The sequence below is a fragment of the Pithys albifrons genome, chromosome Z, assembly GCF_047495875.1.
Source record: "Pithys albifrons albifrons isolate INPA30051 chromosome Z, PitAlb_v1, whole genome shotgun sequence".
Lineage (NCBI taxonomy): Eukaryota > Metazoa > Chordata > Aves > Passeriformes > Thamnophilidae > Pithys > Pithys albifrons.
The window spans coordinates 26,190,789-26,215,114 of NC_092497.1; the positions used below are offsets into that span (position 1 = coordinate 26,190,789).

Genomic DNA, 24,326 nt, shown 5'->3' on the forward strand with positions numbered 1-24,326 from the left:
AGGACAGGTCTGGACCACTGCAAAGCACCTACTAAGCCTTTCTTACAGTTTCGCTCAGGAAGATGCAGGAGTCCATCTCAAACTCCCATTTTCAACAGGTATGCTGAATTTATAATTCAAAACACTTCTTCCAGTCTCCAACCTTGAAAATCTATGATGGAACAAGCTATTTTATCTATTATTTGCAGCTGTTAGGAAACACTTCTGCAGATCAAGTAATCTTTAATTTGTGTTGACAGGCTTACCTCAATTAATAAACTGCAGTTAGAAGTCTTACATCTAGGAAAACCCAGTGTGCTTCATGTACACCACCATAAGCCAGCACAATTAACAGAAGTGAATTACAACAAAGGTTCATTTTTATCACCAGCTCAAGCACTTTTGACCTTTGAAACATGGCCTCTATTCAAGGCACAATTGTACTTTAAACTCATTAAGCCATTTCATAGGACGTATGTCAGGGTACTTCCTCACAACTTCTGAATGTGTGTCTTGAGAGAAACTTTCCAACAGATGATGCAGCAGGAGAAAAGATACCTGAGGTTATTCAAGTTTTTGACTCCTTGATCAGGCTCCTCAGAGTAATACGGTCATCCCCAAAACATTCTGCAAACACTAACTCAATAGTATTTCAACATTTAAATGATGAAAGTGGATGAAAGGCATATTGTGAAAAAGCACTAACAACTGTTATTTTAGAAAGTGCTTTATCAGACATTGCCAAAGCTGTACTTCTAAACAAAGCAGTTTTCTTGTTTGACTTGCATGGTCTAACACTTCCCAGACAGAATTTTTACTAGTAGCAGCCATGTGAAAGGATTCACTGGCTTGAGGTGATACCGTTTTACACTAGACATGTATGTGTATGGCCAAACTTCGCGAATGAAGATTTGGGAAGGGCTGTCCCCACGTGGGTGTGCCCTTCCAGCCTGCACAGTGGATTTTAGGTGGGGCTCAGCATGCGCAGAACTGGCCCCACTGTTTAAGTCCTGAGGTTCATCTGCCACAGCCAAGCGAGCTTGGACGGTGCCAGTGAAGTCCTCAGGACTAGAACCTACAGCACCCGGCATTTCCCAGGAGGTCTCCCATCCAAGTACTAATCCGGGGCTGACCCTGCTTAGCTTCCGAGATCTGACGGGATCAGATGTCAGGGAGGCATTTAACTGCCCACACTAGACATATGCTTATTTTAACAGCAGCACTGAAAAATCTGAATGCCTCACATAGAATACTTTTACATCTAGTTCATCTAACAAATTTGCACATACTTTTCCCAAATCCTTGCTCCACCAGTCCTGAGAAAAATAGATGTTTCACAGCTGTAGCAGAAGGAAAACCCCAGCTGCAGGTTATTCTTCTGTATATGCTTCCACTGCTACAGATAATCAAGTAAACCCATGGTCCCCTTGCAAGGTACTGGCTCTGCATGTTTCAGCACAATTATCTGGGCTAAAACAAATGGCTAAAAAAAGAAAGTGACCCCAAAGAAAGGTCAGGAACTTTGTTCACTTGCCTCTTGAAATGAAACTGAAAAGTGAAATACCTGAAAACCAACAAAAGCAAGTCATTCTTTTGGTGTCATCTTAACACAGACATCAGCCATGAGCTCAAAATTTTTTTTCTTCCAAAAAATGGACAAATGAACTCTTTCTTGTGCCTGTCAAAAGCACAGGAAAAAAGGCCGTTTGGATGTAGTGTTTTTCTGGAATGCCAGAAAGCCATTTTCATATCAGTTTTATTTTCATCAAATTTCAAAAATGAAAAATAAAATAGAAAAAGAGGTGCAAAAAGGAATTTGCTTATCCTTGAAAACCTCCAAGTAACCTCATGATCCCTCAAAGTCCTAATCCATACCATTTCTGTAAGCAAGAGGAAAGGACTCACATAAAACAAAAACACTCTACAAATTTCTTATTCTGCTTTTTTGTTGCTGATGGACTATAAGCTTTTGGTATGCTGCAGGCAGAGACAATTTTTAATAACAGTGGCCTGTTTATTCATGTTCTGCATCACATGAAAGGCCACATAGCAGACTCAGCATTAATTATTAATCTAATCATGTTATCAAAGTACCAGCTAAGCAGGATCTTCACAGAAGATACAATTCCTCTGGTGACACCCAGTTCAGACAGCACAGAAACATAATTATAGAGCCCTGTGAACTCTGCCCTGAGACAGTGACTTCTTTTGAAACTCATGGATCTTGACACATCAGCTTAAGTCAGAAGCACTGCATGCATATTTCGTCTTTGAATTTGCTGGAAACTATTGGAGTGATGAAAATTCTGCACTGCAATGTAGGTATCAGTGTTTTTAGGAAACCTGTGAAGCAACAGCAGAGTTCAGCCATTTATTTTTAAATCTAAATGCAATCCCCAAGAAGTGAAATTGATAAGCAGATCAAATTCTTTCTGCAGTAAAGCAGAATTGGACATTCCATCCTGACACCTGATCTTGTCTGATCTTGGAAGCCGAGCAGGGTCAGCCCCAGTTAGTACTTGGATGGGACAGCTCCTGGGAATACCGGGGGCTGTAGGTTCTAGTCTCGAGGACTTCACTGTCACCATCTAATCTCGCTTGGCCATGGCAGATGAACCTGAGGAGTTCAAGGGTGGGGCCTGTTCTGCGCACGCTGTGCCTCACCTAAAAAATCCACTGTGCAGGCTGGAAGGGCGCACCCACATGGGGAGAGCCCTGCCCAAATCTGTGCTTGTGAAGCCCAGCCATGATGGTGATGATGACAGCAAAATCCTAACAAAAACTGCTTCAAGTATAATCCTTTGCCAACATTAAGATTTTTACTTCACTTGCAGAAAGCAGAACAAACACAAGTAAAAGCTATGATGACCCCAGTGAATGCTCAGTACATAAGGAAGACTTTAGAGATTTCAGGGGAGGTGTCAATTCAGCAGCTGCAGTCTATTGCCTCTTCCTTGTGATCTCAGGTTATTAAAGATCAGGCTTGTTAAATCCTCCCATTATGCCTGCTCCCTAGTCCTTTTTGCACTGCAATGGACAAGTTCAATCTTTTTTTAGACATCTTTACAAAGGTCTACATGTTTACTATTGTTATTATTAGTTTTTCACCCAGAGAGTTAGTCTCTGCTAGTTTCAGACACTGAAAACTTAAGCAGATATCATATTTCTTACTGATATTATTCTCTGACAATAAAAGAACACAAAATGGTAGAAAAATAATGAGAAGTTTCCCTGTAGCCCTACATTCTCCTTAACATAGTAGAAATGCATAAGCTCACAAATAACATTTCTGGGATAAATTCCTGGTTTAAAGTATTTTCTCTCCTATTGCTTCTCACTAAGAAGAACAGTATGTGCTACTAACCATCATGTGATACAATTTTGACCTTGAGGAAGTAGAGAAAATCATGAAGTTGAAATCAAAACATAACTATATTTATTTAGGAACAACAGATTAAGGTCTTGTTCTGCTGAGACAGAAAGCGGCAGGAGTGTTAAAATGTATCTCCAGCTTTCAATACTTCAGCTTCCGCTTACCACCATTGCAACTAAAATATAATCTGTGACAAAAACAGATAGTTAACAACCCACTGTTGAGTATTATGCTAATCACAAAGTAAGATCAGAGCTCTTGTGGAAGGAAAAAAAAAGGGAAAGGAGACATGACATGAGATTTGAGGGCACTGTAAAAGCATACTATTAAAAATTCAAAAATCTGAGAATACGCATTTTCTTCAGTGCCATCAGTAGTTCAGAGAAAAAAAAATGAAACCAAACCTACCTTCCCCCCTCATGTTCAATACAAAGTGGAGTTTTGATTTTTGTTTTTGAAAGCTTTCCTCAAAATTTAATGGGTGTATCAAGTTAGCACTTCCCTATTCCGTAGACATTAAGCAGAAAAATGGGAAGCCCTAAAACAGCTCCAATCACAAATCCCATTGAACTTTGTTCCAGCAAAGAGATTGCAGCTGAGACCAAGAGTTGGCATTCCCCCAAATATGCTGCAAAGTAAAACCCACATGACCAGGTCTGTACATCAGGCAAATAATGACAAACTTGAGTAAAGCACACTATGCTTTCTTTGGGCCATCACAAGGGAGGGGATGCAATCTGCAACTTGGAGACTGTCAGGAAAGAAAGATGTTCCAGTCTTTAACATCTACTGATGTGACTTTATTTCATTGCTTTGTTTCTTAAACAGAGGAAAAGGGGTTTGGCACAAGGTGTAAATAGATACTTGATGTTTACTCATCTTGAAGCAGCCTGTTTGACAGTCAGGCTTTAAAGACACTCCTGTTGCAGAGTGTAACTTATGATGCAGTTGATGCTCTGATGCTTTCTCCAAGATCAGTGAAAGGCTGTCCTGCGGACAAATGTGGCTGTCATGCAGTGGCATCCTCCATACACCGACCCAGCCTCACACCCCAGGAGCAGCAGTCAGGGTCCATAACCTGCATACAATGACCCTTCACAGATTCCTCCCACTTTCAAGCCTCCTGTTTGAGGTACTTTTTGCACATTTCCAGTGAAATATTCCCCTTTCTCTCCTTGCTCCCACAGCTTCTTTTTTATTCTATCCACCGGAAAACAAAACACACCAGTGTCCTGAACATATCTACAAGCACAGCAGGGCAATTCCTGTGCAGTGGGGGATGTGTAGCTGCAGGAACTGCTTAGAGTTTTATTGCCTTAATGGAGAAATCATGCCTTTGGCCTGACAGCTGGCAGAGTTAGGGAACAGAATAATAGGGGTAATGAGAAGCAATGGTTTTAAGTCAATTTCATTCATAACAAGAGTTCCTCTTACATTCTTACTTACTGCATCAAGTTTTATCATGCACACATCTGCTTTGATGGTAACCAGATTTTAGAAATAGTTAACACTCAATAGCTGGAGGAAGAGCTTGAGTTGTCAAAACTAACATCCCACCCCCACCCCCCATCTACACAGGCACTGGTATCTAAAAGCATCAACCACTTCATGTGATTTAGAACTGCAAAATAATGTTGTCAAGGAATAGTTTTTGCTTACATTTTAAAGAAAACATTCAACTGAATTACCTAAAGTTATACTAATTCAAGAATGCATGCCAGTTCTGCAATTCAGCTAAAAACCAGATACAACATTTAAATTTTCTGAAGGATGGCTTGGCTTAAAGAGCCATTGCCCCTGTTGGCATTAAATCGGGATTGAAGAGATTACCCTGAAATCTCTCTTCCTCTCCATTCCAAAAAGGGCAAAAGCAATTGGAAGAAACATGAGCAGCTGGAAAACATGCAAGCAAGGAAGAACAGAGCCATTTTCCCAGCCCTCCCTAACCTGAGTGAAGTACAAAGAATTTGAGGGGTTTACACAGCCCTGCACAAAGACCTGCACATGCCTATCTCTAGATCAACAAAAAACCAAAGGCAGTTATGGGAGGTTGTCACATTATCAGCCTCAAATGACATGGCTCCAGAACATCAAGAAGTACCCTGGCAAATGTTCAAGCTCCTACAAGATTTTTACAGGCTCTGGGACACTACTATAACCTGTTTCTTCATAGATGCTTCAATTTAAATGCAGGTAAATAGGAAGTAATCGTTATTAAATCATTTGAAACACCGAGATCAACAATGAACCAAAGCATCATACCATGCATGCACTGAGCCACGCAACCCCACAACCTAATGAACTTGTTTGTAAGTCTGACCATGTGTTGCTTTAAAAAGCAGTTGAGTCCCTTGCAGAGGACAGCCATTCATCTCATGGTGAAGAATGCTGCATTTTACAACAGCTCTATCTAGTAACACAGGAGTAACATGGTCTGTAGTGAATAACATTAACAGTAAAAGCAGCTTTCAGCATTCTTCCTAAAGATATGAGGTATAAACTGCCAGAGCGCTTTCTCCAGTCTGGGAATTGTTGAGATATTGGCAATAAAATTGATTTTTGAAGGAACCCAGATTTACATCCCTCAGAATTTTCTTTATTCTATGAAGTGCTTACCTGCAATAACTGGAAGGCATAAGCCAGATGCGAGGTCACACCTATGCACTCAGCAAGCACTGATCCCTCCACTCCTCAAGTTGCTTTTCCAATCCAGAACTGTAGGTATAGTGGCACATTTGTTCTTTTACAAATCTCAACGATCATTGAACTAATTTTAGGATCTCCAGTGTCAAAGCACTAGCTAAGCAAGTTGTAGAGATGTGGATTTCTAGCATTCACAAAGTAATAGCAAAGGCTCCTTGTTTTGTAAGCATGTTTCTTGTGGAACATGTTTTTTGTGTATCCAGTACAGTAAGATCCCACCAATACATACCTGTGGGCACCTCACTGGCAGCAATGGCCTATACAAAGCAGTGGTATAAAGGTCAGCAGGTATACTTGCTGCCTCATCTCTTCTGATCTATGAAGTGCCTCTCATACCTCCCCCACAAAATTTTCTGCCAGAGCTTGAATAAACAGTTCTCTTCCAGAGATCAACAGCTCTCCAGGACATGGCAGCTGAGAAAGAAGGATCTCAACATGTGAAAAGTACACTCCTGCAAGGGAGCTGTTAAGAAGCAGATTCTGTCAGTCCAGGTAATTCCTCCTCCAGTCCAAAGCAAACAGACACATGACCTCATAACAAAGCAGTTTTAATGTTACACTAGGGATATGGCCCAATGGGATACCTGCCAGGCAGAATGCACCACTTTGCTTGTCAGCCACACAGCACGTAACGATCACAGCCTGCAGTCCAGTATGGGTGGCTTGGGTACACAGCACACACACTGTCATTTGTTCCATCATTAACACACAGAAAAGCAAAGGCCATAGCTGCTCTCAGGTAAACAGTAATTACTGAGCAGAGTTTAACAGTGCAGAAGGACTTACCCAAATGTTAAGAACAAGTACTTGAATCCTTCAGCACTAAGGAAATGATGTCCTTCCATCCCACAGGTACTGTCACAGATTCTTCCCAACAGCAGCTTCCAGTGACTCCCTTAAGCAAGGTAGAAACCTCAAGTATTTCTGCTACCTCACAGTTGTGTTCCTGTGTACACATCTCAGTTCCAACCTATTCCTTACTAGCCTTCAGATGTGGAAGTTTTTGATCCATGATGTACAAGAATCCCTGATAGTGTCCATATTCCTTGGTGTGCTCCATCTGGTAACATAATGACTAAGCTGCTACTGATATCTTGGTGAGGCCATCTCAGGTCATACTTGATGATAAGTAGGAGCTACCCAGGGTGCAAAATGAAGCCATCACTTTGATCTGACAAGCAGCTAGTCTTGTGGGTGGAGTACAAAGTCCAAAAGGCTTTCAGGTTACACCACAGATTATCCAAGTTGCAAAGGGGAAAGTGAAGGGGAAATGAAAATGTCATTTGGTCTCTTGGTGAAACTGAACCTCTAAACTACACCAATATGAAGGCAGGACAGCATGACCTAACTTGAAATTTGTAACTCTTCAATTTAAAAACATAATTAAAAACAAAAAATATATATATCCCAATTTGTTTTTCAAGAGGGTGGTGCTTAAAAGAAAGATGGGAAACTCTGAGAAAGAAAACAAACTGGGCTCTGAAGAGACTGTACTATTAACTTTAGTGAATGCAATGGAGCAAGTGCCATATGGTTCAGTCTCCAAAAAACAAAGGTCGCTTCCATCATTACTCCACATCATTATTCTGCAACTATACAGACTGAGCAATGACCCATTACATGTGCACAAATTACCTCAACATACCAGTGAGCAGGTCAATGCATCCTGTACAGAAACTAGCACAAAGGTTTCTCCCTCTTTCAGGTCTCACTATTATGACTTTTCATATGCAAATATCACTATTCAAGAATTACTGAATTGATTGATTGGTATCACTGACACTTGCATATGAAAACTCTGCACAACTGTACAACTAGCCAAAATGAGAAACTGCTCTACCAACAGCTGACAGTCTAGCATATTCAGCACCAAGATGTGAAACAGCGAGTATACTCAATCAGTACCTCTGTGTGGACTGAGCTACTTCAGCAATGGGTATATCCCAGCTAAGTAGGATTCTTCAAAGAATTCTACCTCATGAAGTACCCTAATTTCAAACATTTTCAGAGTTGCTGCCAGCCATTCTCACCGTACTTTACACATTTAAAGCAGATATAGAGGGTAGATGAACCAAAGTTCACAATCTACAACATGACAGTAGACCACCATTCTCAAATGATTTTTTCTACAAATTCAGAGAACATGTTACCAAGAAATATCTTAGCACTTTCTGCCTACATTGAGCTAGTTGTCCACCTAGATTACAATATTATATATTTACCTATTAGCACAGGGCTTTAAAGATTTCTAGTAGTCTGAAAGCATTTGAGTAACATTAATTCACTCATGAGCTGCCAGGGCTGAACAGTTACCACAAATTTGCCCGTGAAGAAACAGCAGCATGAAACCTGTCAGAATTCAACAGTAGTACAAAGATTTAGTAGAACCCCAGTATGTCCCCCCAAAACATGGAGGCCTCCAAAGCCACCCTCTGCGATCCCACCATCCTGACAACTTTAGTTTTCTGTGGTGCTATAGTACTACAAAACTGTTGGCTTTAACTGAAGCCAATTAAACACTTCAAGGTTTGACCTTTAAAACATACTAAACTGCATGCACATTTTTATACAGCAGCTTCCAACTGCCATGTCATCAGTGACCAATACTGAAACTAGCCATTGAAAACGACTTCAATGAAAACCAATACTAAGAAAGAGGCAAGTTTTGGAACCTAAAAGAGATGATTCAATTTTCTATCAAAAAGAAGTTGGGAAAGAATGAGAATTTGCATTTTCAAAATAAAAATTACTTCTCAAAAAGAAATTTCCTGGATAGTGTTCTTTTAGTGTGTCAGCATTGCCCTAATATTGAAGCTAAACCTTCAGTATTTTACACAAGTTCCTGTTTTACTGAACAGCTGAGCAATAAAAAGAAATCCTGGCAGTTCTGGCTATGCTTTGCATAGCGTGTCTATTGCAGCATATGCTTTGTGAAACAAAGTGTATTCCATTTCAAGCATAGCGAGAGAGAAGGCTAGTAAAATGAGGCCTTGCATGGTTTAAATTCAAGCTTAGCATAAGAAAGTATGATTTCTAAGAAGCCAAGAGAAATAATATCTGCTTAACTATGGATGATTATAGCCCTAGCTAGTCACAACACATTTACTGTAAACTTGATTTGTTTTATATGCCAAAGCTTCAATTATAATTTATATCCCTCAAATCCATATTATCTTTACACTGCAGTAATTACATATCTGCAAAGAGACAAGAATAGTGAAAGACAAACCCAAGTCAGAATCTGATGTACAGAGTATTTGCTTTGGAAAGGAGAAAGTTGTGGTAAATTTTATCTGTTTGAATTAATCTAATTCAATAAGACATTAGGTCTTGTGACACAGCTGCTCATGTCCACCTTAAAGATTTGCTATTTAATAGAATAATTTCCCAAACTATACTGGATAAGTATCAAAGTAATGCCTGGAGGGCCTCTATTAGTGGCTACATTGCTTGAGATGAAAAAATTTTTACTCCTAATTTCTTATTTTTGACTTTTTCTTCTTAGAAGTTCAGCGACACTGGAAACTATCCATGTTTTGCTACCTTTTTTTTGGTAAGCAAGAAACTTTCCTTGAAGGCAAAAGTAATAAATTAAACAATGTATGCAAGCAAACAAAACTTCATTTTATCAGATGTGTGATTTACAGAAGAAAGGGGCCCAGCAATCTGACAGAACAAAATATTTTTTCTCCAATATCAAATATAACACCCTTTCAAATGTTACTGACCTCTGCAGATATTACAAGACTGCTTATTGTATTTAAAAAACAATTTCCTCTGCTGTATATGTGTAACAGATACTGTGCCTAGTACAGAAGATATTTGGAGAAGCATCAGCTGCCAGTGACATGATTCTTCTTTCTTGTTGACCTTGCAAAGTTTTTATTAAAGTCAGGCTACATGAATTAATTGTGCCAACTGTGGTCTGAAAAGCAGATAAAAGTACACATTCTTCACCTATTCACCTATTTAATTAACTCTGGAATTCCAAAATGCAGAGCTGCTTTAAAATAATATTTTGGTTGTGAATATGGTGAGCCATAAAACTTAACTCCTAACGTAGTGTTGTCCCAGCTGTGTTCTACCCCAGTCTTTTGCAATTTGTTGTGTATTTTAGTATTTATTACTTTTCAATATGGGACAAAACACATTGTACGTGCACATAGTGGATTATCTGAAACAGTATTTGCTGAATACATTGCTAAAACAGTATTTCAGCAGCTACCAACTGAATGGAGAACTCACCTTGTCGATGTATTGTCATTGATATGCATAGTGTCCTGAATACTAAAAAAATCATCTCCAAGGAGTCGGGTCAGATATGAGATACATCATAAAGGCAGTTCTCACTCCTCAGATTCACCCATGATGGTACTGCTGGGATGAAGCAGGCAGCAACCAGAGCTCCAGGTGGTTTCACAATCAGCTGTGCTTCTGGAGCTGAAGGTGCCATTCTGTCTTCTCTGACTCAGACCCATGGCCATGAGTACACAGCAGCAGAAGGGGTCTTGTACCTTCCCCAGGTGCTCCTCCAGCACTAGGGAGCAGGGATGAGCACCCAACTGGGACCCCTCCATTCAGCAGCAGCAGCAAATGTTGTGGATGCCACACTCCCCGGAATGTTCAGGACCAGGATAGATGGGGCTGAAATCAACTTGGTCTAGTGGAAGGCATTCCTGCCTATGGCAGGGTGGTTGGAACAAGGTAATCTTTTAGAAGTCTCTTTCAACCCAGACCATTCTGTGATTTATGAATAGCTGGTCCATCAGCTGTCTCCTGTGAAACGGCTCCCTTAACATGTACTGTGGAAGTAATCCACATCCTACACTCAAACCTCCCTAGATGGTCTCATTTTACCACCAACTGAATTAAGACCCTGTTTCTCTTTTTGAAGCTCTTGCTTTTCAGAGTTCCTAGTTTTGTCCAGGCTCTGTAGTGACAAAGAAAATGCTATAACCATGCTGGGACAGGACAAAGACTACACATCAATATGTTTTACTCTTAAAAAAGTACATGGTGAGACAATAACTGCCACATCAGGGCTGGGGACAATATGGCCTTGCATCTTTGACATGCCAGCCTAGGCTTGGCGCTAGCTTGGACACCCTGGACAGTGTTACTTACCTCCTCAAGAAGCAGGTTTAGGAGATACACAACTATGAGACGCAGGCATGTCTGCTTGTTTCTGCAAGGTTTTTGTACATATTTGTTGCCAGACCCTTTTCACATTAGTAAGAGTGTTTCAGGACAAAGTCTTATGGTGCAACAAAATTAACAATTCTCTATGAAGCGAGAAGTTTCCCTCACACTTTGCCCCCACAGCAGCTCTGTCCACCCAAATGCACTTCCAGGGCTTTCATCACACCCCGTAACACCACCCTTTCCTTCCTGATGAGCCCTGGGGACCAGTGTGCTGAGGCAGAGGACAGAATATCCAGCAGCATCAGGCTGCCACATCAGCTCCAACCATGACAAACCAATCCCTTGACAAGGGAAGTACAAGGCTCATTACACTGCAGAATTCATCCTCACCTCATGCAGTAGTAAGCACTGCCTATGAACATAACCAGTACATTCTGATTTTCCAAAAAGAGATCCAGAAATGCTTCTAGGTACCTAACAACTCCAGGAGTAACTATTCTGGCTATGAAGTCCCATCATGGATTGACAGAGCTAAAGGAGTGTTTCTTCTAGAAACCTACTAGTAACAGGAATCCATATGAAAATAAACACTAGAAAGGGGTAGGGTTACTCATAATAGATGCTATTTTAAGTCATTAATTATAAAAATAATTTCACATTTCCCTGTGAAATATCAAGAGAGCTTCTTCAAATGAACTAGAGGACTTATGTTCAAAGTGACCAGTAGCCCTGTGGAAGGGGGAGTTAAAGATAGCCAAGAAGATAAATTAATAATAATTGCAACAGAAATATAAAAGATAGGATTTGGAGACTAACTTCTATAAAGCAGCAAGTAGGTAAGTTTCAACACACAAAGGAAGAATTTTGAGTGAAATTAAACCTTGACTCACTGAGGTTTCCAGTGAAGGTGAAGCTAATCTAACATCTCTGCAAGTGAGACCTGCTCCCTCCCCTCTCTCAAGCGTGGAGTCGCACCCCATCCCTTTCCTCTTGCTAGCACAGATTCTCCTCTGACCCTTTGACCAGATCAGTTGGCTCACTAAACCATTAGAAAATTAACTCAGTTCAAGAACTAAGAATTCCCTGTCAGCATAGTGAGCTGACTCAGCTAACTGAGGTCAACTCCTTGCAATTCAACAATGGAGGCAACAGGAGTGTATGGAGCAGGGCAGTCCTCTTCAGCAGCAGTAAGACACTTGCCATCTCAAATATTTGAACAGGTAATCACTCTACAGGGAAAAGAAGAAGAAATACAAAAGAAAGCAATGTTTCTCACAGCAAGTGGGACAGTATAGTGAAGAGGAAGTAAGAATAGCTGATTTTTATAACAATGCCTACAGGACAAAACCCTTGGCAGCTATTGTGAGGGAAACTGTTTAGAAACAAGGCCCAGGGCTTCTGTCCTAGTTCAGCAAGCTAGGACCAGTTTGTCACTGCGTGGGTGTGACCAAAGCTGTAGATTCTAAACCCTCCATGCCATTTCCCATGAACTGTTAACAATGGACCATTTGCAGCAGCTGCCCAGGGCACACCTGAGCCCTCAGGCCACAAGCTGGGTGTTAAAGAAGCCTGTGAGATAGGAGCTGTGATAACTCCCTTCCAGGAAGTCATTAGCACCTCCACACCCAGCCTGAGGTGTCATGTCTGCTAATGGGCCATCAATGATTCCAAAATACCCCATGGCTCACAGAGTTAGATCACCCATTGTATAACCTCCTACCCTGGGGAAGGTACTGGGTTGTCCCACCTGGACCTGAGCGTATATAATCTTGAGGGTTTGGGGACTTAAGAATCTTTCACCAGATCCAGAGGAGGAGCAAAACCTCAACAGGAGGAGACCACCACTCTAACCACAGTCTGACTTTCATCTGCACCAACAGGGGTTTTTATCACTTTGGACTTGGGGAAACCATGTGGGGTTCAGCACAGGGGCTATCAAACTCCCTTGTGTTTTTGCCCCAGGAGGCTGGGTTATACCTCTGGGTTTTGTGCGTTAAATTTCTCTTTCTGCCATTGCATTTATTGTAATATTTTTATTAAATTGTAACTCTAACTTATAGTCTCTTTTGTGTTGGGTTAATTTCTCCTGTTGGTTTACCTTTAAACCAGAACAGCCTCATTAAACAGTTGATTCCTGATTGATGTACTGCATTGCGAAGGCCCTATAGTTTGTCATTTCACTAAGGTTTCAGAGCTCGCACTACTAATCAGAGTTCAAATTTTCTTTTCTCAACAGAAATTCATAAGAAAGTCATTCAAATTAAGTTTCCAACCAAAAACAGCATCATCAACGAATTTAGAACAGAAGCAAGACACTATCAGTGGTGCCCATGGCAATAATTGAATAAAATAGGCATCTTTATAAAAGTCTGATCAGACTGAATATAATATATGCTTTTACATAAAACAATAGTAGCACTTGAAGCTACTTCAAAAGCACCAGGATATTGTACCTCGTTTTTTTCCTCAGCCATTAAGAAAACGTTGTTGAACATTTGTTTTTAAAATGTAGTGTACGTAGCAAAGTATATTTGCACAAAGGTGATCAAGTCCCCACGTACTTCCAAATTAGTGTTTCCTCACAGACTGTTGCTTCAAGAGATGAGTACTGCTGGCCAGTGAGTTAGAAGAACTATAACAAGAGCAGAGTCCATCTTATCTTATTGCCCTACCTGCACTTACCACTGTAACATTAAGAGGATATCTATCATTAAACCAGGAAGAGACCCACATGATTTTCTGCCATGTTAGCAACCTGAGTTACTCCACAAGCACTAGGATGAAGAAGGAAGCACAACCAGGAGCAGGAGCAAAATACATGCCCCAGTTAGTCACATAAGCCTTACTCAGCTTCTCACAAAATCACAGCCTCTTGTTTCAGTACCCAGCCCCTGCTTTCACTGAAGATGGACACCACAGTAAGTTTGAGGATGTTGTCTATTATTTCTAAATCCTTTTTTGAATTGAACTTTTCACATTGGGCATTAATTTCTCATACTGAGAGCTATGAAATTCCAACATTCAGTTCATCCAAGTGATTCAAGATGTTGAATTAAAAATTATAATGCTCAAGGAAATAACAGCCCTCAGCTTCCTTATTTAAAGGCCAGGAATAATTGTACTTCTATTTTCTTACCTTTTTGCTTCTTCTAAGTGGCACAGATACTCATATGCAATATTCTGTCTCCTCCTCTCATCCATTTCCTCTGCAGAAAGCCTTTCATCATCCACGATAGCTGGAAACAGAAACCCATATTAAGTTACAAATGAGTCAGGGGTGATTTTTGGAGCAATTTTACTGAAATCCTGGGCAAATTACTGAAGAAGGGAAACTAAAATCATCAGTTCTCTTTAAAAGTGGCCTTTTATACTATAGTGCAAAAAGATCCTTATGTCACCAAGATTATGCTGTTCTCTCTGGTGAATTCCTCTAATTTCACTTCTTTGAGATATGTGTTGCTCCTAGGCCATTGCCTGGTTTGGGGGCAGGATGGAACATTCAAACATGCAGCACTGAGCCTGGAATCCAGCAGATTCCAGCTTACATCGTCAGAGGAGTCTGATGACTCCCATGATGAAGCTCAAAGCAAGCAGTGGAAGACACAGCCCCATGCTAGGCAGAGCCTCAACAATAGAGTTGAATACAACACTGCAAATGTGTCTCAAGGACAATTTAGGAACTTGCTGCAACTTCAAGAAGTCATGACACTGCAATAGGCTGAGCTGCTTTCCACTCATGGGGATGATGAGGGTTGTAATAAAATGAATAAGCTGTGGTATCTCCTACTTACTGCTACAATCATACCACCTCCCATGAAAACACTCTTCCAGGCTATTAAGAATGCCTGTGCACATCTCCAACTGCAAATTACCCAAGTTATTTACACCTACTCCAGTAGCTGTCTCACTCTCCTCATAGGGTACAGAGGGCCTCTGTGAGCACATCTGCAATTCTTCCAAGTGTTTCTAGCAATGAATCTGAAGAACCATGCAGTTGTGCTGACTTCTAGCTGAATTTCAGCTATAGCAGGTGAGGCTTTAGGAAATAGCCTTCAGCATAAACCAGTTACCAAAATGACACCCTATTTGTGCTAGGATGACATTTGGGCTACATGATTTTTAAGATCTCTTAAACCTTAATGCTTCTGTGAAAAGACCTGGTCTGGCCCTCCCTCATGTTTCTCAGTCATCTACTCATGTCACCTCTTGTGTCAGAACTGGCAACTCTGTGACTACATCAGTGAAACAGAGCAAGTGGCAGCTTTTGCTAAAGAGAGCTGTATCTAGGAAGATCAGGTCTGTGATCTGAGCCACTGCGCATCTGCAGGTGCAAGGGTGGGGACGGAAATGCAGAGCTGGTCCAGCTGCTTTCTGCAGCAGCTCATAAACCCCTTAGCTGAGAACATCAAAACACATCTTCAGAAAAAACAACAACAACGAAACAAGCAAAACATGCATCCTGCTACTCCTCAAGTGCACTGTGACACGTTTTGTTAGTTCCATTCCCACAAAGACTGTGCCTGCCACCAGCAAGTTCTCTGCTTTTCCCAGTACAACTGCCTCATGTAGTTACCTTCTGATAACAGATACAGGCAATTCAAGTAAAAGACTCTTAAAGCCAGCAAGACTCTGGGTTTTACAAATACTTGCATACATTGAACTCTGTATCTCGAAAAGCAAAACAAACCCCCCACAAAACCAACAACAACCAAAAAAATCCCCAAAGCAGCCAACCAAAAAGACCGAAAAAAAAGTGATCCCACATGCATTTACTGAGGACACAAAAGAAATTACACTACTTGCCCATTTTTGGACTGATGCTAGCACATTTTTTTTAATGTCTCACATAGCTACTTTAAGCTTTGTAGTTTCAGTTTTAATCACCACAGGCATTGATATCTCTTATCTTCCTTTGTTTTTAAGATTGGTCTTCCTAATTACCCAGGTGTTTCATACACCAATGAAACAAATGCGTGTCTTGCTCAGAGTTTCTTTTAAGTCTGGTAGCTCCAATAAGTATGACTCACCCTAAAATGAGCTCTCAGATATTGTAATCACTTTTCACTTGCCATGAAGCAAAAATTAGTTTTGAGGCAAACATGAGATGCAGATAGTAAAACACTCAGTCTGGCAAACTGGCCATGGAAGCTGCTCTACTACTGCTCTTACACACACCACTGCCAGCACATCCAGGACAGGCTGCTCCCACTCCCCAGAGTGAGGGAGGAGTATTGACGAGACACCACACTGAAACTTAATATATCATTTTTCAATATATCATTTTATATTTGCAACACTGTGTTCCACTTTTCAAACTTCCCAGAACTTTTCTGCAACTATGAGAGCCCACATATGAAGACAAGTGCCATGAGAAAAACCTGGCTGATTGTCCTAATGGGCTATGGTCCCGTCAGCGAGGGTGGGACAGCCAATACCAGACCAAGCTGTCCTCCCCCAAAATTCCCATGCCCTTCCTCTTAACTTGTTAAAAAGCCATTTACTCCTGCCCTCCAAACACAACTCACCACAGACTCAGGCAATACAGCAAAAAAGGCAACTTGTCTGAAGGTAGGTAAAAGAAAATAACCTGACCCATTTCATAAGTATCTGTCTAGAAATTAACTCGAATAACACTAATGTTTTATCTAGTTCTGGATATACACATCAATGAGCACATCCCATTCTCAACAGACATCCCAGATTGAGCAGGCCTGGCCCACTTCAAATCCCTTATTAAAATTATTTGCAAAAATTGATCTACAAGGTGGAGAGCACTAGCTGATATTGTGAGATTGTAACAGTTGTTCTGCTCGGGAAATACTCTGATAATGAGAGAACAGGACAAGATTTAAGAATAAGTAACTTATATTCACAGAGAAGTGGAAAATGCAGATCTTTTTTAGAAGAGATATCAGCAGCTCACAGGTTGGAAATCCAACTTCTTTCCTGTTAGGGCCAAAACAGCTGAAGTTTCTGGCCTGAATATCCGAGCACTGGACATACAGAGCATAGGAAATGTCAACATCTACAAGTGCAAATGCTGGGAGGAGTGTCTTGCAACACCAGCTTCCGATAAGTCTGATTACACGCTTTCCCCTTCCAACATACACTGTCTTCAAAGGAACTGTGCTATCCCATCAAAAGTCATCACAGACCATTTTAGAAACGGAAATGACAACCTGCAGAATAGAAGTGGCTTCAGGACTGAGGTGGAGAGGGAGTTACTTTGAAGACTTGGGTTCTTAAAATCTAGTCTATTATAATATATTTTGGCAAAGGCCTCAGTCTTTGACTAGAACCCTGTGTATAGCTTTCTACAGTTTCAAGCACCCTGAGAGCATCCATCAATCCAGCCACACCAAATTCAACACAGAAACAAGCTTGGTTTGAAGACAGAAAGCTCAGTCTTTGTGATTAACAGGGCAAGTATTAGTCAGGAAACTGAGAAGACTGATGAAAGAATAAACAAATTTCTGCTATATCAGTGACTTTTTGAAAATGCTTAGCTCACAGAGAAGAGAGTGCTGTCATAAAGGGTGTTATGTGACAGAGTAAACAGGACTTGACTTCACCCAAGAACTTTCAGACACAAAATGTTACATCTGGAAGGATCTAAATACTACAGAATAAGGCATACACTACATCACAGCTATATGGGGGAAAAAAAGTCATCTAAAGAACATCTTATGATTAATCAATTACATAAATTTTTATTTGAAATTGAGAGAAAAAAACTTAAATATTCCCTCAAAGAGAGAATGTTTAAGAGTACATCTGGACTACTGACAAGAACTAATAAAATGCTTGCTTGAAAACTCTCTATTTCAATAAATTTTAGAAGCTGTCAGCCTGTAAACCAACAGTCAGTAGATACAAAACATGTGTGCTAAGACACTAAGTTGACTCACAGTTATTTCTTCATGGAAAAAAAAACACTAAAGGAAGATCGTGTATGAAACACATGGAGCAGTGAGCAGTTGAAATGGCCATGTCTAACAGAGTTTTTCCGGCACTCAACATGGTGCACCAAGTTTCTGATTCTTCCCACAATTGATTCAATGGAAATAACACCACATTCTACAAGCAACTTCCTACCTATGCCTATTCCAAAGATTTAGCGCAAAAAAAAGAGCATTTACCAGGGAGTCTTCATAAATTGAGAGACTTGATCATCTGCCATATTGCACTCTGACATGCCCTCATCTTTGTCTAAAGTCACCCTGTGTAGGCAGTAGCTAGGACTAATTGATTTGGGGGGTTTGGTTGTAAATAACATAAGTTTTCTGGTGGGCTCTGATTCAGACATCCACTTCCCAGTTGTTAGCAAATACTTGGAGCTACGTCAACTGCTGACTACTGAAGTGCCAACTCAAACCAGGGCACTCCGCATACCTACAGTCAACATGATGTGTGCAGGATTGACTATGTCTGACTTAGTAAGCATTAGTAGACACCATGAAGGCATTTCAACCTTCTAGATTTGAGTACGTTTTCAGAAATAAGGTCACCACTTCTGAAGATACAGTATTATTACTCAACCTAGCAATCAGCCCAGGTGTGCAAGAGGCACTGGTGCCATGATCTTAATAACAGTCTGGAAATAATTCAAATTTCACATTCATGTAAGATGTGGTCACTTCACAAAAAATAATTTTAGGAACAAGTGCTGCCTGTGAATATGTTGTCCAGTTCAGAGTCAACCCTCATATCACATCCATGGCAGGGATTTTTGGGGTCTCAGGGTCACAGAGATCTACACTGATTCTGAGCTTACTGGAAGTCTATCATTGATGCATGGAATGGTTTGGGTTGAATAGTACCTTAAAAATCATCTAGTTCCAATCCCCCACTGTGGGCAGGGACACCTTGCACTAGAAGGGGATATTCACAGACCCATCCAACCTGGCCTTAAACACCTCCAGGGATGGGGCATCCAAAATATTTCTGTGCAATCTGTGCCAGTGCCTCACCACCCTCACAGTAAAGAATTTCTTCCTAATTCTGATCTAAACCTACCCTCTTTCAGTCTGAAGCCATTCCCCCTTGTCCAATCACTACATGCCCTTGTCAAAAGTCTTTCTGTCCATCTTTCATGTAGGCCACAATAAGGTCTCCCAGAGCTTTTTCTTCTCCAGACTGAACAATCGTAATTGTCTCACCCTTTCCTCACAGAAGAGGTGTTGCAGCCCTCTGATCATCTGCATGGCTCTCCTTTGGACCTGGTCTTACATCCTTCTTAAGCCGGGGCCCCAGAACTGGACACACTACTCCAGATGGGCCTGTTACAAGACTAGAATAGAGGGGAAGATGCTCCTCCCTTGGCGTATGCAGTTTACATTTGAGTTTACATTAGAGATGTTTCACGGGTTTAATTCACGGGGGTTTTCAAAATAGCCCACAGATCCATGGATTGTACTTTTATATGATGTTAGATTTACAACTTCTGTAATATGTAACAAAAGACCATGAAAGGAAAAGTTACATTTATTTCAATTTCTTAATACAAAATTATGGAACACTTCAGGAGACAGAATTCTCTGTTACTCATTTCCCAGAGTCTTTGTTATTTTAAAAAACTGAGGCTGAAAAATAAAAAACCCTGCAAAACCTACAACAGCATTTGAGGGTTTCTGGTCATTAATTTGCACTCAGACATATGACTATCTGCAATAGTTCACAACATGTGGCTGCTTCTAGCAGGCAGGCCCTTTAATAAGGCATTTGCACAGACATACTAAAGGACTTCTCATACTGAAGAAGGTAAAGAAAGGAACAGAGGTTTTTATTTCCCAAAGCCAATCCCCCTCAATTTCCTGCCACCAGAGACTTTTTCCCAGGAAGGCTCTTTTGGCACCACAACAGTGTAGCCCAATGCACAAGACATAAGAGACGATGGAGAGAACAAAATCCTCTTACGGTGTTAGAATTAAATTTGTGAAGTCAGGATTGAGGGGCAAAAATTAAAAAAAAAAAGAGTTACAGGAGCAAATACTGTAAAATGCTGGCATGAAAGATTGCCACTAAATGTTTGAATTAAACATTAGCTAAACTACATTTGGCAATCTCAGCTGTCTGCTGTCCAGGACACGCAGCAGGCAAGGCAAACCACTGTTTCTGTTTACTGGTGAGAAATTCTGGAAGTTTTGTGTATTCCCCCTCACACCTTCCTGCCTACTCCACGCAAGATCACACCCACATGCTCAGTATTAGTAGACTCCAAACTATTTAACAGAGCCATGCTGCCACACAAAAGTCCAATACAACAGGCTCTAGGCAGCATCACATTTATGTCTGCCTGTACTGTGAGAACTTTAAGAATTTGTCATTACACTTCAGTGCTGTAGTCTCAAGAAAAAGCTAGTTGCATTTTAAATCGTCACAGTGACTTAAAACATTTTTATATAGGTGTATGTAACTATATTATCCTATTTTGAAAGAGGACAATGAATTCAGTGTCATCTTTTTATTCCTAGTAAAATTTGTACTTTCAGGTACCCAGCAGCCCAGAAGCACCTGTACAAGGCACTTCAGCTCCATGGTCACTCTCCTAGTTTGACAATTCAGGTGCTGTCACTGCACCTAAGCAGCACTAGCCAAGCCCTGTAACTGGAGCAGGTCTGAGCTGGCAGTGCTGAGGCAGCCTCACTGCTACCTGAGCTGTCCTCACTGCAGTGGGGCAGGATCTCCCGGCACTTCAAAGAAGCTGCAAAGTACAGGGACAAGATACATGAACAGGTATCAGAAAAACACTTCTCAAAGCTTCAGGCAGACAGAGTTCCTCCCTAAGGCTCCAGTCCCAATATCATCTTACAGGTATCTAATGCAATACTTTATTCGATATGCAGAAGAAAGTATGCCAACTATGTGAATAGAGATAATTCAATGGGCTACTAAGAAGAAAAAATGGTTTTAGAGCACCAAATACTCCTTACAGGTACTATTTTGTACCTTCAGGTCTATTTTTATGTTGAAAGTAATTTTTTTTTTTTCATAAAAAATTAAGGCTCAAATGAAAATAGCTTTCTATAGACTTCCTCTGTCAAAGAGTAAATTTACTAGCAACTAGCACACGTCCCATAGCAATGAAACTAGATGGCCTGAGTCTTATCCTGTGTTTCCACTTAAGGGTAATTGGTCCATTCCCCGAACATTTGCTCTGAGAAAGGCCTCTGGACAAAGGCAGGCACTGCAAGCACTTAAAAACCTACTACAGCTGTAAACTTGGAGGACAGATTCACATGAAACAGTAGACTAATACACTTACTTAAATTATGACAGTCTACAGCATAGCATTTTTCAAATCTTTCCTACATTAAACTACTCTCTCCCTCCCTTAAAAATGGCTATAAGTCTTTTAATCTGGTTATTCCATTGTCAAATCATGCAGGCTCAGGTTTTCAAACAAAAATACACATGCATCTTCTGGTTGGCAGCTCTCAAAAATTGCACGTTACACAGGATCTACAGGCACTGTTCTGGACTAGATCTCACTGCCAGACACTGCACAAACTGAGGAAACAAATAAGCACCATTAACAAGGGAGTGTTGACAACACTCCAGTAAAAATACATCCTGATATAAAATAAAAAATATTTGCTAAACCAATCCTTCTCCTGAGATTTCTCATAGATAATTCTGTGCATTTACTTTACTGACTCCCCTCATTACCTTTGAAAAGATTGTATTTCAGTCTTATATATCTGCTACCACAAGTTCAGCCTTATCCATTTACAGATAACTGAGCACTATTGCTATACATAGACCTTAGGACTATCATACCAAGGGGACAGGGATGCAACAGCAACCACAGTCCATGCTCCTGGAGCCAAGTGTGAAAACCACTTCATTTCAGTCTGTCAGATGCTGACACTGACAGAAGTCCTCAGACATGCCTCAAGATATTTAAATTCCCACAAAGTTTAGAAAGAGTGTAATTTACACCCACACAAGATAGTTTTAACATTGTCTTAGTTTGAGGGAAAAACCAAAATGTTTACCAAAAACAGAGGAGAAGATTCCTCCACAATAATCACGTCACTCCTTATTAAATTTAAGAAAAAGGAACTTTAATTAGAAAATGGATATAAGAAGGATAACTGTTCTTAATTACTATATATTTGTAGATATAGATAATAACTGTAAACAGACCAAAGCAAACTACTCCCCCAGCACCAAAAGTAAAAATCCTAAAGAGAACAACTCCCACATGGTAGATTCCTCCTGGTGGAGTTATATTTATGGACAGTGTCAGTGTTACACCTCGGCTGGCTGTGAGGTGAATTCTCAGTCTTTTCCCAGGGAGGCAGAGACAAGGAGTGGACACTCACGTGGACTCTCTCTCTCTCTCTCTCCTTGTCCTCTGCTCCAAACAAAGAAGGAAAGGCTGGGACTGGAGGAGTAGTGATAATCCTCAGGAATCTCCTTGCAGTCTAAGTTGGTCCCCAGGAAAGAAAAAAAAAGTCTGCAGCATGTCTCGAAGCAGCCGTGACTCTCCTCTCTCTCTCTCTGAAGCTCAGGATGCCCAGAGATGGAGGAGGAAAAGCAAAGAGCAGAGCCAGAAAAAGAGCTCTCATCAGCAAACAGTGCCTTCTTTTCTGCAGCTGCCCCCCCAAAAAACGCCCCAAAAAGTCAAACTAGCACACAGGGAACAAAGAAAGAAAAACCTCTCCCCACCCCCAGGTGCTGGGGTTCTGTTTTCTCACCTCCACCCCACCATTCAGCTCGAATCTGAAAGTCATCAGCTGTTTTTTGTTCTCAGTCCTGGCACTCCAAGCCTAAACCTTTTGTGTTGGTATGGTGAGAAAAATTCTCTGTGGGGGCTCCTCCCAACACCACCTTCCTGTGTTTGAACCTTTAACAGGCATTGAGCAAGCAACCACAAGTGGTGACAGAAAGTTTAACTTTTTTTTTTTTTGCTTGTAGATACACAAACCCTGTACTCTGCTTGTAAACCTCATGCTTTCTACAGTACTATCAAATGAGACATCAAGAGAGGCAAAACATTCAAGGGCACTAAGTAGTTCTGAAATTATCTTATTGTATGATGATACCAGAGCATGGACATCTTTTTTCTAGTAAGGTTTTTTAGCCTTGTGCAGAAAAATAACATGGTTCATTTTATCTTAAGTTCAGTATAATTATTCTGTATGTTTGAAAGAACAAAGAGGTAAAGTAATGGAGTTGAAGGAAGCAGACAAAAATCCAACTCCAAGTGTTGCCATCTATGATTACAAGCATGAAATACAATTTATCAGCCTATGGCCCAACCACTTCCACCCACATTTAACTGCCAGTCTCACTGTCTCCAGTAAGACTTGGTGTAACTCCTTAATAAAATCCTAACTGTTTATCTTTGCATACCTTGCTAACTAGTCATTTCAAGGTGCAACAGGTTTTCCCAAGATCCAGGTGCTCAAAAACACCTTTAAAACTCTAACTCCCTGGTATGACCTTAAACTTCTAGGTCAACTTAAACAGCTAGCACTCTTCACTCATATTTTTTAACACACTCTGCTCATACTCATTATGTACTAATAAACCCTCAGTCCATGTTCCCCAAAAGACCACAGGCCTAAGGAAGCACTCAGACTCATGGAACATCAAGAGGCAGTGAATATCAAATACAAGTTATTTCTTTTACTTACAGGCCATCTTATCTCCAGGCGCTTAGCCCAAACACATTAACATGGCCAAGCTTCAAGGGAGCTTTCAGAAGGCTACACCAGTATGTAGCTGGTCCAGTTGAAAATTTTGTTTAGTTTCTACATGCTTACAGCCAGAATGATATTCTTCTTGTGGGCTTAAAAAAAATCCAACAAAACCCAGGCAATTTTTTGAAAAGCCTATTTAGTCAGACTAGCACATCACTGAAGGTTTGAGGCATTCAAAATAATACTGAACATTGAAATCAAAAGGAAGATTTCTTTCTCCCAAAAAACCTGTACTTCTCCAGAGATTAATTAATGAGAAAACAAATAGCAAAGTGTCACATGTTCCTCTATCACCTTTATACATTCACTTTTTTCCTAAATTAAGAACTTGTGATTTGAAATCCACCTTGACCATTTGCTCCATTAATTTTGCTGGAATTACTTTAACTTGCTTGCTTTTTATTAGCAAGATACATTAA

General features: G+C 40.6%; 1 protein-coding gene across 4 annotated transcripts in view; it reads right to left on the minus strand.

The window, feature by feature from the left end:
- The window catches only part of IQGAP2 (IQ motif containing GTPase activating protein 2), a 130,866-nt gene that overhangs the window by 94,212 nt on the left and 12,328 nt on the right, over positions 1–24,326 (minus strand). For all 4 annotated transcript variants that reach the window (XM_071581414.1, XM_071581412.1, XM_071581413.1 and 1 more), the window contains exon 2: positions 14,334–14,433. In XM_071581414.1, the coding sequence (XP_071437515.1) occupies positions 14,334–14,433 (100 nt within the window). The remainder of the gene's footprint in view (positions 1–14,333; positions 14,434–24,326) is intronic.